This window comes from Aquila chrysaetos, chromosome 8, assembly GCF_900496995.4.
Source record: "Aquila chrysaetos chrysaetos chromosome 8, bAquChr1.4, whole genome shotgun sequence".
Taxonomy (NCBI): Eukaryota; Metazoa; Chordata; class Aves; order Accipitriformes; family Accipitridae; genus Aquila; species Aquila chrysaetos.
In genome coordinates, this window is record NC_044011.1 from 29,700,886 (window position 1) to 29,716,911 (window position 16,026).

The following is a 16,026-nucleotide window of genomic DNA, read 5'->3' on the forward strand; positions in this document are numbered from 1 at the left end:
ATACCTTATAATACTATTATACAAGCATGTGATTATAGCCTTCACCTTTATTCAGTACAAATTACAGTAATTATGGTATAGATAATTTTAACATTCATATTCTTGTCACCTATAACAGCCAGGAAGTACATACACAAGAAGCATATTTTGTCACATACACGTTTTCAGCTCCCATTCCTAATTATATTATGTTCAGAGCATTCTGAAAGCCTGCAGATTTATATACATAGTACTTCCATATCAGCTTTGGTTTGCCACTAGCTACAGAAGTGATTTAAGAGGTAGATCCTTAAATGTTTCATCTGGCCTTTCTTTCTGGAACACGAGAATTTTGGCTGCTGCTTTTTTAAAAAGAAATTTTAGGACTTTGCTCAGTACATCAGTCTACAAACGAACAGGAGAATTTGTTCCCATAAGTAAAGTATGAAAAACATTGCTGCTAACCATATCATGTAGTTCAGTGCAAGTTTGATTACAGGGAAGTGTATTTATTCTATTCTGAAGTGTATTCAGTGGTCCCTCTGAATTCATAGTTGCTAACCAGGACTGGAGCATCTGAGGCTCAGCAACCCCCCTAGCGTATTTGCTTCCAGCATAATACACAATTTCCAATCTATTTTTACTGGGAAAATGAATTCAGTGTGTGAATTTCTTGTCATAAAACTGAATCTGAATGTGTAAGAACCTTATGAAAGCCCAGCTTTGGGATTAACTTGTGAATATTGTTGTTTTGGGTGCTAGATTTGTGCAGCAAAGTTTTCTTGGCTTGGTGCAGGCGATTCTGCAAAAATAGTTTCTCTCTGATCTTTCCCCTTCCTCTCTCCTGTGTTTTGGTCGATGATGAGACCTGGGTTGGGTTTTTTTTGTCTGTCCTGAGCAGCTAATGAAACATGTGAGTTTCCAAACGGTTCTCTGGGAAAATACTATTAGCTTTATAGGTCTTCTGATAAATTCAGCACGAGACAAGATTAACCTGCAGGCGGGCATCCAGTGCCAGGTTTCATTCATTGTGCTGAGCAAAAGTCTTATATGTTAGTAATGTAGAAATTGAAAAAAGAAGCATTTGGAGAGGGGTGAGTCCTTCATCTCATAATTCATGAACCATTTGACAGAAAAATTGCTTTGATAATTTGGTAATCTGATTTTCAAGGCTCTGCTCAGTTATCTAGTGAATTTGCATGATATCAAAATCTTCATGTTGCTTTATCAGTAAAATAGTTTCAGATGGATAATTATCTGTGAGAGAGGAATGCTTCTGAGAAGAACAATTCCTAGACAATGTAACTTGAGGTTTAGGTACTCACTGAGATTCAGCCATTTCTTAGCTGCTCCTGCCTGTCTGTAGGCTTGGAGAACACCTTAGGCTGCAACCCTGTGTCTCTATTTTCTTCCTGCTTAGCGAAAGACAGAGGGGAGGATTGGAGTTTTTGCTCCTTCTTTCTTTTTTCAATGATTGTCTTGCTTTGGAGGGCTTTAAGACTTGTTCTCCATTAATCCTTAGCTGTTATTGACAGTCTCACTGTCTTCTAAGGGTTTTGTGAAGAACAACTTGTTCTTACTGTGTTGGTCAGGGATATGCTGCTCGATTAAGTAGATTTTTCAAGTAGAATCCTTTGGTTTCAATTGATTTAGGATATGATGACCCAGCTGTAACTCTAGTTTTTGTGAAAATACCCAGGTTAATTTTGACCAAATTGCACAGATACTAGCAAAAACTCTCTGGTTCCAACTGTGCTGCCTGTTGCATTTTTTTTCCTTACGCATATAGATGGTATTACTGACACATCTGCAGATGTGAGACTAATATGATAAACTTCATCCCCTGCCTAATCTGGAGGATTATACCAAGCTTTTCTTGAGCTTCACATGGCAGCTTTTGAGCAGGATATTACAGAGTTGTCCTGTCTCAGTTCATTTGGAACCACTGGGAGAATTAACAGGAAAATACAGGTTGCAGATTTTGCAGTACAGTAAGAATATTTAGCTGTTTATTTTGGCACTGCTGTATTAAGCCAATGAGTGACGACTTATCTAAACGAGACTGAGATACAGATGACTGTTAACTGATGGGAATCTTACCCATTCAGGTAAGATTGATGTAGTCTGCAAGAAAGAAAAGCTCCTGAAAAACAGTCTTCTGCTTCTGTGTTTGACAACAGTTGTCGGGCTGTAAAGGTGGAATCAGAGACAAGGAACCATGCTTCATAGGCCCCATTTGCATTTACTGTAGAGAGATAAGTGCCTTCACATGGCATTTCAAAGCATCTGAGGTGAGTTTCCTGTGCTGAACTTCCCACTGGAGGAACCTACACAGCTGCCCGGGAGCAGCAAGGTTGGGGCTGTTCCACAAGGGAAGCCAAGCTGGGAGCTGAGGGTGGCTGCAGCACAGATCGCAGCAGGGACCTCGGTGGCCAGGGCACAGTCCAGCGGTACCTGAGCAGGGCCAGGACGGTGACAGTAACCAGTCTGGTTGACAGTCAGGGATCAGCCGGCAAGGAGAGGTGACAAGTCAGGTCTAGGGTCCATCCAAGAGAGGCCAATTACTATTAAAACATCGAGAGCCACTAATCGTAGCTGCAGTGTTCTGTTGTAAATATCCCCATTTTTCATGTAAGTTAGGTCGGTTAGATGGTGAATTTGCTTTAAAAAAAAACCCCAAATCAAAAAAACCACCACCAAAACCAACCTTATGGTTAGCATTGTTACAATCTACAGGACACACTTTTTAATCTAAGGGTCTCTTATAAATATTAGTTTATCGTGTTCCTGCTAATGAGCTTTCAGACTCGATATGGTGAAAATAATATTGTGTTTCTTAATTAAAAATGGGTTGACTTTAGAAGAAAGGAAGAAAACAAATTTCTCAAACCTGTGTAGCCGATAGTATAGTTTCTAAATGCCTTTGGTTTTGTATTCACAGTGAGATCTTCCTGTAAAGCTTTCAGGATATTTTCTTGACTGCTGTAATGTAAGTACCTTAAAAAGAAAAAAATCTGGAAGGGTCTTTTACCATCTGTCTCTGCAACACAGAACATACAGAAGGCTCCATCTTACAAGAGAGAATTGTCTATCCCACTGCAGAGCCCAAAGCAAGAAAGCCCAAGCAGTAAAATTTATTAGACATCCCTGCATGACAAAAATCAATAAAATACAATCTCTTGTGGTTTAATATGAAAATAAACCTAAAGAAGCAGTGGCTCTCAAGAAAAATATTGAGCTGCAGGTATAGAATTGAAAATGTCAGGAGGAGAAGATTGAAAGTGGAGGATGTTGTCCAGTTTACTGTAGGGTGTATTTCAGAACCAAAACCAGGAATAATAATCTGGAGGGCAAGCTGTCTGACCACATCTGAAAAACAAAATTTGTTATGGGGATGTTGGTGATGTGAGTGCAAGTGAGATGAAAAAGCACACTTTTCATGGGTGCCAAACTTCGTGAGCCAGTGTTAAAACATTCAATTGATTCATCGTTATCTATAAATGGTTGTGATGCTGTGAATGATAAGAAGAATCAAAGCTACAGTTCTGTTTGGCCAGTTTCTTCTGTATTAAATCTATTATTTTCTATCATACTTAGTTGTAGGTACTACTGAGTATTAATGATAATTTAATGATTTGTGTTGTGCAGTGCAGGCACTCTGAGGCTGTTTGAGTGTACACTCTATATTTTCTATGAAATACTTTGAATTTCTGTCAAACTGCATCTGAACGCTGCATGTCCTAGTCTTGTTACGTCTTTTTGGGAAAAAATTACAGCAAAGCTTTAGCGGTATTTTAAATCCATAAATTACTCACTGTGCATTCAATTCTAATTCCAATTTTATTTTTATTTTTAAATCGGGGAATGAATAAGAATACCTTTACTTTTAAGTTCAGTTCAATATTTGAATAGTACCAGTATTGTTAAAGTAATTGCAAACTACTGTATTTCAGGGTTTTATTTACATATATAGAGTAGCATAATTTCCATTCTGATTGTACCTGAAGGCTCTTATGTGCTATAACTCATTGTAAGGATGCTGTAAAAAAAAAAAAAAAAAAAAAAAAAAAAAATCATGTAGTCTTTTAGCTTTCCCCCACTTTCCTGCGTTTCTAAAACTTGCGTAGGTGGAGCAGCATCACTTATACACAGACTCAGTGATGTAGTGCTTGTTGGGGACAGAAATATTATAGCCTTCTAGAAAGCATCTAACAGACAGTAATTGTGAAATTACTGACATGTAATCCAAACCCAAATACTTGCAATAGTTAAACACATCCTTGTTGTCTCCATTACCCTGAATAATGATGTTGACTTTGATACCATGGCATTTTAATCAAGTGTGTCTTTGAGTTTTCTATGTATATGTGGTATATACATGGGGTTTCCTTTCTAAGCTTTTATCTTCAAGTGCTTGATCAAGAAATTTTATTATACTTGGAAACAAGTATCTATTCTCACCTGCCACTGTGAGTCCAGGATCTCAAGAGCAGTACTAAATAGGGTATTGCCTGTGAAAATGATAGTAACAGTGATCTTTCTGGTCCCCATAGTTGCTTTTTCAGTCCTGCAGATTCAAAATACTTTGCTCCTGAAAATGTATCTTTTAAGTTTATTACGCTTAATTAGTTATCTGTCATTTCAAGCATTACCTTGTGACAACAGTGATAGTGGGAGGAAAATCCCGAATTTGTATGAGGCTTACAGCTAGTTTTTAATCCTGTGATGAAGCAGCTAGTTTTTTAATGTCTGTAAGACTAGACATAAGTGAAAATTTATGTATAATTTATGTGACTATCAATCACTTACTGTTGGGGGGGGGACTAAATAGTTTCTTTTAAGCTTTCCATTTGCGTACTTGCACTGTGTTTTCTCTGGTTTTATCACTTGAAATGATGCAGAAGTCTAGATAACTTCTCCTTGTAATCAGTCCAGTTTGTTGTGAGAGTTGCCGCTTTATATCTGTAACAAATCAAACTTAGGGGCATACTGTGTATTTGTTTGCAGGTGTATTTCTCTCTGACAGCTGTTCTTTAAGACCCTGAGATCTGCCATTAATTTTGAGTAGTCGGAAAGGCACCCATCTAGTCAGCAGTAGAAATTATTGCTGCTCTTTGATGAGTTTTCATTATTAGCATTTCTCAAAGGCAAGGGTGACTGAAATTTATGGCATCAGTTGGCCACACAAGACAGGGATGTTTCATAAATGCTGCCAGATGTCACTGAGATGAGCTCATATCCAACAAGCACATCTTTTTGGGAAGAGCTGTTAAAACTGCTGGGTAAATTCTCCTCTCTGAACCTATTTCTGTTGCTTAAGTCAAATGGTATTGTGACTTCTCCGTGTGCAATTGAAGTGGCCTGATAGCCAACGTGGCATCGGCAGGAATGCAGTGCGGGGTGGGGCAAGGCTGTATGCAGCCACAGCGAAGATGGTGTCTGCTGCGTGGCCTACCTTGTACTATTGCAGGGACACTTCCTTAACCTTGCTAGAAATCCCAGCGGGAATATAATGAATCAAATCCCAAATCATTTTTGAAAGGAAAAAAACCCCACAGAGAACACCAGAAAACTCCTTTTTTACCTTGTTTTTGAGAAGTAGGATTTAAGCCACACATCGATGAAGATTGATTAATGTGTTGAGCTTTGAAGACATGACCTTGCAAACCCAGGAGTTGTTGCCATTTCTTTAAAGAAATAACCAAGCACCACGAACTGAGACTACATGAAAAAAAATTAATGTTTAGTTTGCAAAACCATGAGCTAAAAACGTAGAGAGTATGTGTTAAACGTGTCCATAGACTCTGTAGGTCAGCACGTACCCTTGTCTTAGAGCATGGTCTGCCATGCAGTAGTGATATTTTTTCCCCCAGAGACTTCTATCTTGGGGCAAGGGATAGAAGAGCAAGGGAGCAAAATTAAGGTTGCAAGGACATGGTATGTTACAACTTTTTCATGCTTATTTTCCACATCTATGAATCGTATTTAATTATTTTTTTATTTGGTTTTGACTGGTTTACATGTGAGAGAATTATATCTTTTGGGTTGGTGTATGCTGTTTCTGCACCATCTTATTCTGCCTTTCTACAGCCTGCATAGAAAACTTAATATAGTTTCCTTGCTATTTGGGCCAATTTTTGTCCCTCTTTCCTTGGTTGATAATCTTGAGGTGTGCAGGTGGTTGTTTATATTCAGAAAGATGCCCTGGCTGTATTAGTTTCTGGTTTTCATAAGAGATTAAAAATCCCAAAGCTGCATAATTTTATAGAACTGCAAAAGGTTTGCATGAACTCTGATACATTCTGTTGCTCATTTTTATACTTATTCTGTATTTAAACGCTATTGTACTGCTTGTAATGAACAAAACGATGAAGTAATTTGTCAAATATTATATTGACCATCGTTTATGGCTCTATTTTGGTACGTTATTATTCTGACTAGTCTAGAAATTGCTTTAAGGAAAAGAAAAACACCCCTGTAATGCAAGGTAACTTCTTTGGCTGCAGTTAATTTGATTTTTCTCAATAGCAGGGGGCAGACTAAATGGAGTTAAAATAATGTGATAAACAGTGGCTTCCACATCTCACGATAGCTCCAAAAATGCATATTGAGTCTAGGTCAGCCTGCTTGTTTAAAGCAGAAACTTGGATATGAGAACTCTCAAACCTTTTTGATAATAACAGATGATTGTTTGATAGGCAGGTGGGCATAATTCAAAGACAGTGAGGCACAGTTAGTGAACTGCAAAAGAGAAATCTTTGGTGTCCAATCCTACTTGGTAGTTTTGCATCATCAGAGGGAGGTTTCAGGGAGGTTCACAGTTCTTTTTTTGTGTTCTTATCCCTCTTCAGCGACAGATGAAGTTGAAATGTTCTTTGGAGAAACACTTATACCTGTCTTTGAGGAAGGTAACTGGCAAGCATGCCAGTAAGATCTTAAAAGTTCGAAGAGAGTTACCTAGAATTAGAGACAGCAGAGCTGTGAGAACTTGTGCATCCTGAGAAGATGCTTATGTATTGGTGAGTCCAGAGAAGGTGATCTGTGAGGGTTAGTCGCAGCATCCAGACATTGAGGGGACTCACAACAGAACTGCATATATTTATGGGAGGAGACTTAAGTGCTTGTACTTCTTGGCTTGTCTTAGTGCCAGTATTGCAGGGGAATGATATAGAGGAGGTACCTATTTATGTATGGGTGATGTGCCAGAGATAAGTAGGAAAAAGGCAAGGAATTGTAGCCAGTGTGAGTGCAGCAAGGAAGTTGCAGAATTGCTTGCGCAGCAGGTTAACCCTAGCAGGCTCTCCAATACACTCTGCCCTGGTGTGTTCTGGAGGGGATAAAGTAGACCTGGCTCACCAGCCTGCTTGCGCTAGAGGCCAAGCAAAAAGCAACATGCAAACCAGGAGTTGCTCCTGCCAGCCAGAAGTGCAAAGGTTAAACCAGTTCTGTGGGCAGGTAAACCTTTGGCACAGTGCAAAATGGATGGAGAGCAGGAAGAGAGTATTGTCATGTATGTGGGGCAAAACAGCTTCCTCTTTGAGAAAAGGCTATGCTGTAAAGGGATGGGAAACAAAGTTGTGGCATAAATTGTGTTCAGGAGATACCAGAAAAAAAACCACCCCAAGCCGCCCCCCCCCCCCCCCCCCCCCCCCAGCAAAACTCCAGTGCATCACTCTGCAATATGGTCCCTCTTGTATTTGTCAGAAAGGAGATATTTGCTGACCGATTTATTTAGGATTTTTCAGAGTAGACTCCCTCAAGGAAGGAGGAAGAGGCTCGTTCCTTTGTGCATGTTTGAGTGAGATCTAGGCACTGCAGCCTGTAGCAGCAAGGAGAGACAATAACAGAAAGCTGGAAGCGTGCAGCTCTGGTGGAGGAGCTGAGACACAGCAGGGATGAGTCTAGAGCAGCTCCTCGGGTCTCAGAAACACTGCAACAACCTGGGGAGCAAAGGGGCTGGAGCAGTCTGCTTCCCTCAAAGCCAGTGAAGGACTGACTGTGTTAGGCTGGTATCAGGGACCTTCTTCAGGGACTCCTCTGCAGGGACCCTGTATGTAGGAGGAACGTTGCGTACAACCTTTTTCCAGTTCCGTTTCCTAGTCACTCAAGTTTTCTTTGGTTTAGGAGGTTAATTATCTTTGTTTGTTTGTCATAAATTGTTGCTTTTGTTGCTGTTTAAAAGCTGTTCAGTCTTCTCCAAGCTCCACTACATTGGAAGGTTGACATGGGGCTACCTCAGAGCTTTGGCTGCTCCTTAGTTGCTTGGATATCCTGCCTCTGAGAATATCAAATCCCTCTCCTCTTCTGACAGATAGTAGGGAGGATGGTGTGGGAACAGGAAATTTAATATGGCAAATGGACAGTGGAGTAAGAAAAAGAATTAGGGAGGTCATGGGCGGGGGGAAGCATAGCAATAAAATAGAGAGAAGCTGGGAAGCTGGAAAGTGGGGGAGAACATGTTTGGAAAGTGGGGGAGAACATGTTGGAAGAGGTGGAAAAAGAAGTAAAGAGAGAATATTAGAAATGGAAGAGGAAAAGTAGGCGAATATCCGGAATATAATCCCTGGATATTCCCTCTCCTTGATCAGTTAATAATGGAAAATATCTTTAATCTTCCTGTCCTCTGAGGGCATCACTTACCTATAGCGTACATATGGGGGAAGCACTGTAGGGTTTACATCATGGAATACTATGTTGTTTTTTTTTAAAGGAGAATAAGTTTAGAGTTTTATTCACTCATATTTGGGAAAACATCATTTGAACTTTAAATATTTGAGCTATACCACCTGAAAATGTGGCTTAGGTGGTTTTGAAGTTATTCTGTTGGTTTCTTTTTGGGGGATAGTATATATTCAAATGATTTATCTTGGATCTCTATTAGATTTTTTTTTTTTTCAGAATTTATAAAGTAGCCTTTAATCTGTTCATTAAGTGTTAACTTTTTCCCTTTGCCTAAGGCTGTGTTATGAAATTTTGTAGAATAGGTGGTTTATTTCAGACAAAATACTAGTAAAAATATAGAAGTTCAGCTTTTTTTTTTTTTACCTTTTTTGTCAAATCCCTAAATATTTAGTGCAAGGTCCTAGTTAAGAATACAGCTTTTGTCCAATTTCTTTAGAGACTGGGAGTCTTAGTACATCATGAGAAGTTGAGGCTTAAGTTGCTTTGTTTAAACTTCAAAAACTAAAAGTAGGACAGTTTTTTGTTTCATTACTCACTGCAAAATCAAGTCAGGTGCAGCCACACCGGCTGCAAAACTGTGCCACATTCTTCTCATCTGTGACAGAGATTTCTGGTACAAAGGATCAAAAGTCAGACAAGCCCTTTGAAAAATGAGAAAATTCAGAGTTGTAAAAGTAACATGAGAGTTAAAGAAGACTGACTTTTTAATTTAATAGTTGGCATTTCCTTAATTTTCTTTTCCCCTTTTTCCCCCCATTTAAATATATCAAAACATTGAAGTACAAAGAGAATTTGGGATGAAAGATTAAAGATGACTCAGCCTCCATCAATGTCTGCCCTGTTTTTCTTCTTAAAAAAAAAAAAAAAATCTTTTACCGTATTGTAGGCACTAAAACATAGATTTTACACACCAGAAATAATGAGACATTTCAATCCTGTAGATTTTTGCTTGATGTTGGAAAATAGCACTTTTTTAATGTTTAAGGAGCATAACACTTCGAACAATTTCATGCTTCAGAAGTGACAAGCCTACATGACTGTATTATGTGGTATTTTACTTTGGTCCACTATATATTGAAATATCGTCTGCAAAGTACTGTACAAGATGTTTTATTATCATGTTATGTTCCACTGTACCATTAAACCCCTGAACTGAATTAAATCCAGCAGGTCCCTAGCGAACTTCAATTAACGTCAGTGAAGAGTCTCCAGCTGAATATAATAGAAATTAAAGGATACCCTTCAAATCCTGATGGCTTTGTTTTCTAAAGGTCCTGAAATGAGAGTGCACCCCGTTCCAGGCAGAGCCTTTTGGGGTATTGGAGCCTTCGTTTGCACTCTCTTGGCTTCCAAAAGGCCAGTTTCCAAATTTGCATCTCTTCTGGTGCTCAGTAGTTGAAGGCTATGAAGATGTAGGGTTTCACTTTAAAAGACTATGCTTCCATATAGATGATGTTAGGTATATGCTGTTTCCAGAAGTAGGTGAATCTTAAGGTCAAAGAATTGTATGTAAAATAAAATAGGTGACTAAAAGAAGAGTCACTTACTGTTCTGCTCTCCTCTCTTACCAGCATTAACTGCTTGCCAATAACCTTCTTAGAACGAGTCTCCTGGCTGAAATGTGAGAGAAGTATAGGAATCCATTAAGCTGTTTAGAATTTACTAGAATAATAACTTGCTGTGTATGAAGCACCTTCCCCTTGAGGACTGGACCTAGTACTGTCTAAACTTGATCATACTAATCTTACAAATACTGTATCATGGTAGGTAATAGACAGACAAATAACATGCCCCCAAGTAATACAAGACCCAGAAATAAAACATAAGCTTTATTTATTATGAAGAAATTAGGGAGTAAATTGCAAATGACTGCCTCTCCCTAAGACTGCTACTGCCTAGCAACGATTGCCAGATAGGATAAACATCATTAACCATAAAAAGTTTAATGTCTAAAAGACATTAGGAGTGCTGATACACAATGTTGAGGTGTCTCTGTACTATTTTAAAATATTATCTGGCTTCGCATTTTGGGTCCAAGAGTAGTCCCAGCCTTGCCCATGGTATGTGTATGCATGCATGTGCACACTCCTATGTATATAATGGAATTTGTGTTGCAGCAATGTGATAATTAAGCGTAGTAGGGAAATGCTTCTGGAGCCAAAATAAAAATTAGAAATCTTGCACACTACATATAGAAGCTTCTCAGGAAATCATTCAAGCTCTCTCTTCCTGTCAGGCTGGGGAATATGCCTCTTAATTTCCCCTGACAGAAAACACATCACCTCATCAGCAGCCCTAGAAAATGACAAAACATCCCTGCTGAAAAAAACTGACTGCCAAATGCTTTCACTGCCACTGCAGCAAGGGGGACAGGGAGAGGAGGGGCGTGCTTCAGAAATTTCAGGGAGGTAGAATAATTTACCTTGCTACCTGTAGAGTCCCACTGTTATGCCTTGTATTGCTGCAAAACGTTCATCTCGTAGTCAAGGTGTGACCCTTGAAGAATTAATTTGAGCCAGAGGGTACACAGCCATTTAATTCTAAAAGAATAATTTATACTCCTGAATCTGGATAGTGTGAAATACTCTGTGTTTGAGCCAAGGCAAACATCTTGATGCAAAATCTACACCTGCAGATCTCTTACATATTTAAGTGACAGAACAAATGTAGTTCAGTCATATATGGTTCTGTGTGCATTAACCTGTAGCAGTGGTAATCTCATCTGAAGTTACTGTGCAGTTTCTTATAGGCATTTTGGCACTACTAATAACAAAATTTAATAAATTTATTGAAATATTTGCTACTGCAGTTTGGCTTAAATGAGTGAGGTATTTTAAATAAACCTCAAAATTATCTTGAATTGTTGCATTTCTGAATCGCACACAATTATATTCGGAGTCTGTATGTCAAATGATACATCAGGACAGAGGGTCTTTATAGCCCATTATTGTAACATTTGTCATTACTTCAGTGTATTTGTATTGCTGGGCTTTTTTTTCTTTTCTTTTTTTATAAACCAAAATTATGACAAGATGAGAACATTTTATTGTCACTCTGCATATTTGTGGAACTCTTGCACCAACGTATTTTTCCCCTGTACTATAGGAGTAACTTTGTAAGTCAGAGTGACAGAGACCAATGGTGTTATATATATAAGCACACCAGCTGTGCTAAATATATTAATATTGTATTTTTATATAAATATACTACAATGGGCCAGCTTCCTATTACAGTGAAATTACATGGTCACATAGATGACTGCATAATTCATATTGCTGCATGAATGGTTCTAGTTCTCATGTTGCAAAGATAATTTTCTGACTGTGAACGGGGTGGAAACTGGTGCTGTGATGTCTGCAAGAGCGTTCGGACAGCCTGAAACTCAAGCCTGGAGAGTTTTGACTCTCTCTCATTTTTGGTGGGCATTAGACTTTTGGCATGTAGTGGAGTAGAATGGACTGGAATAATTCAGGGCTTCTGAGAGTAGCTGAAGTGATTATGAAATCTACGGCTGGAGGTTTTTCTGTCATATGGTTGGGTGGTCATCTGTTGTGTGACAGAAATGGTATCTGGTTTTTATTTGTGAGATGGACATCTGACAATCATTTGGCTAAAAGAGGAGCCAGAGGAGCTTTGGAAAACCATGGGACATACAAATGTTCCAGCATGGCTGAGGTCGTGCGCCTTCTGCATCCAGCCCTCTAGAGATGGTGACTGCAGTAGACGATGAGTCCTTTGTAACATACCCTCTGCAGGATGCAAAATCCTTCCAAGTTACATATATGTATGCACAGGTATATTCTGGACACACGTATGTGTATTGCAAACGTAAGTAACGTATATATGTGTGCCAAGTATAGTTTGGCACACTGGTTTCTGATCTGGATGGAGGTTTTTATTATAGTTCTCTAAGTCCAAAGTATTTAGATCCAGGTCTTGACCAGCAATGAAATTATGATTTTCATTTAGGTATGTGTTGTGACTTTGAACATTTCAGAGCCAAATTTACTGTCTGAGGCCTTTCTCTTGCGTATTAAATTCATGACTGTAATAGTGGACTTTTGTTGGCTTCGTTTCAAAGATTTGTGCAGCATAGTGATTTGGGAGTTAAGAAATGTTAAAATGATGTGAGTAGCTACTTTGGTTTGAATGAGTTTAGCAAAACTTACTGACTTTAGAAAATTTAACTGTTTTTCTCCTAAGATGTATCCAGAAAGCTAACAGATTAGGAAAACAACTTGCCCATCCCAAAGTTTTGTAGAATCAGTCCCCAAATGCCTGATAAAATCAAACTTAATTTAGAGAAATAAATGATTCCTGATTTTAGCTATAAAACCTTGCTTTGACTCTACGGAGTATGTTTGAGGACGTTGTAGCAGTAGGTTTTTTTATTTGTGCAAATTGTTTTTAGCAGACACTATTTTAAAATTCTATGATGAAAGTATTTATTAGCAAATAAATATAAAAATCTCCCTAGGGCCAGGAGGGGATTGTGGTGGTAGTAGTTTTACCTCGCTTGTTTCTGGCAGTGGCATGATGCAATGCTATTTAATAAAATGTAATTTCTGCAGGGGTGGGATTTTGAAGTCCTTGAAAATATTAGCACTTACAATCCTGTATAGGTTAAGCAGTGAGTAATGCAGTGAAAGTAAGTCCCAAGGACATAATTATAGGGTATTGTTTGGTTGTGTACTGCTTGTCCTGCCAACATGAAGAAGCAGGTGCACTGAGAAGAATATGATTGGAGAAATTTGAGGAATATAATTGGGGCATACTGGTGAGACTGATGCAGAGCAGACATCTCTTCCATCTCCTCTGATGCCCCACATCACTTTATGTCACTGATTTGGGGATGTCTAGGCGTTTCTTTAAAATTGTCCAAGTTAGAGTTGAACGAGAGAATGGGAATAAATTATTTGTATTGCAGAATTCCTCTGTTTTTTAAAGATGCTTACATGCAATGTTAATAATGAAGCTCCTCCTTTAATGCAGTATAATGCTGCTCCTTGTAACCAGCCATAAATTCTCTACAGTCCTGTATGTGCTGATATACTAGAAAAAAATGCATCATGTTTATTCAATATCATCAAATAGTCAGGGGAATTCACGCAGGAGGCATTTTTACACAGGGCTTTCTTTCGCCTCCAAAGCAACTCCAGCAATGCCTGCGGGTGGTTGCATATTTCTGTCTCGTACAGTGTGAGCTAGGAAGAAGTTGGTTTTGATGTGCCTTCAAGTGCAAACTATGTGGAGAGGACTTGCTTGCTTGTGCATCATTCCGAGCAGCAGTGTGTCGCGTCCCAGAGTTGGAGCGACTCAGGTTCGTGGATTTCCTTTGTCAGAATTAAGGTGAAACGACACCAGGGGAGTTCAAACAACAATCAACATTTATTCAACCTAGATAACCTTGCCCAAGTACAAGTGAACTTATCAATATGAACCTTGCAACATGTCGTTAAGCCGCTGTTTGAGAAGAGAAGGGAAGTATAGAAAAATGAAATGGAAAAAGGAACATGAAACTGTGTCAGAAGGAGAGCCCTCCCGTTGAGTCACGAGGTTCAGAGCAGACCCCCTTGCTTTCTGGACTCCTTCTCAGAGAGGAGCCCAGGGCCGGCTAGATCCACTCCTAGTCTCATACTTGGTCAACGGTTTATGTTTAAAAGGATGAGGTGTAGGGACTGTGGAAAAGAGAGAAGGAAAAGAGGGAGGGAGAGAGAGAGAGAAAGAAAGAAAGAGAGAAGGAAAGGGTTTCACCAGTCCTGGGTCCAGCGTTGGTGCAGCCAGCGTAGAGATCCAGTTCCGGAGGGCACGCGCTGAGAACTCATTCTCCCTTCTTTTATAGCGTGTTAGTCGATGGTCTCAACATGCGCAGTCCCGTTCCCGGGGTCCTCTGGAATCGGTCGGAGAGCTTTTGGGGGGGGTTCATCGCAGAGTTGCCTCTCTTTTTCTGCTGGCATGACCGCTTAAGATAGAAGCACAGTCCCATCCTCCGTGGGGCCTCCTCCTCCAGGCGCATATGCTGTGCTCCTTCTCCTGGTCACTTAAGATAAGGAATTGCGGCTTTGGAGAAGCGCGGTCCCACCCTCCGGGGGTCCTCTCCTCCGGCCACATTGTCCTGTTCACAAAACTCCAGCATTTTTACAGAGGCCATTTTCTCCACCAAAGTTCTTTAACGAATGTTTGAGACATTGACTATAATTTGTCCGACGGTCACACAGTGGCTTAGCAGACCAAGTTTATTGGTACTTATTACCAACTGTTGAGTCTTTTGTGCGTTTTCCAGATATAGCTGGCTGGAATTTGTTCAAGCATTTTATTTGTTGGTGTACGAGAAAGGAAGACAGTTCCCTCACTCTCTCCCTTACCACTTTAGCTTGCCACACTTCCTACAGGATGAAAAAGAAATGAGAAAATGGAGAAGAAATGAGCTTTGAACACCTCTGTGGAAGAACTCGTAAAACAACAAATCTGAATAGTTGTTTTTAGGAGTTGTGCTGCTGCCTTGTTTTCATTTTCAGTGTGATAAATGGGATTTTGCCTGCTCATGTGGATTCTCTTCAGAAATTAAAGCTGTGAGCTTCCAGTGTGGACACACATTTGAATGTGATTGAGCTTCACTTGAGTTACAGCTCAAGAAGTCCCACTTCCCATCATCTTAGCTGCCATCACAGTGGATGTACATGCTCTTAGTCTGTCCCTGCTGTGAAGGAAGAAGTCGTAGTTCAAGGCACAACAAAAGGTCCCTCAGGTGTCAGCTGGAGTCCAGCAATACCATCTTCCAGACTATAACTTCAGTGATAGTTCTTAGATCCAATGATCTTACATTTATGATACAACATAAGAAAAGACAAACAAATTACATGACAGTACGATAGGAGACCACAGTTTTTAAGAGACTGAATGCAATCTTTTAAGATACACAGAATTCCTGAAGAGGTCGGTCTTACTTTTTAGTTGGTGCTATCACATCAGATTCAGTTTGCAACTTTGTAATCTTTATGTGGGCAAATGGTGGCAGTCTAATTCCTAAATTTGCTTTCTGTCTCTCACTCATGACAAAATGCATTGTTATCTTAGCAGTACTACAGACCAGATTGTAATAATGTCAGTAGAAATGTGTAATGTGATATTTGCTAATAGCATATAGTGTAGCTCATGAATATTTGGCATTTTCTTCTTCCCAGTTGCTTCGTAGTTCAAAGAGAATTTTCTCATTTGAGCTTGTCACTTCTCATGCCGATTCATCCTTTAATGTCTTCCAGCTCGCCACTTTAGAATTCCCTCCAAAGAAGCTCTTTGGAAACAAGGATGAACGAGTGATTGCAGAACGGCGGAGTCACTTAGAGGTAACGCCAACTTTTTAAC

General features: G+C 39.5%; 1 protein-coding gene across 9 annotated transcripts in view; it reads left to right on the plus strand.

Moving 5' to 3' along the window:
- KIF16B (kinesin family member 16B) overlaps positions 1–16,026 on the plus strand; it is a 153,043-nt gene that overhangs the window by 115,183 nt on the left and 21,834 nt on the right. For all 9 annotated transcript variants that reach the window (XR_003924584.2, XR_003924585.2, XR_003924587.1 and 6 more), the window contains one exon: positions 15,924–16,007. Coding sequence is in view for 4 of the 9 variants with exons in the window: in XM_030022323.2 (XP_029878183.1) it covers positions 15,924–16,007 (84 nt within the window). In the remaining 5 variants the exon portion in view is untranslated. The remainder of the gene's footprint in view (positions 1–15,923; positions 16,008–16,026) is intronic.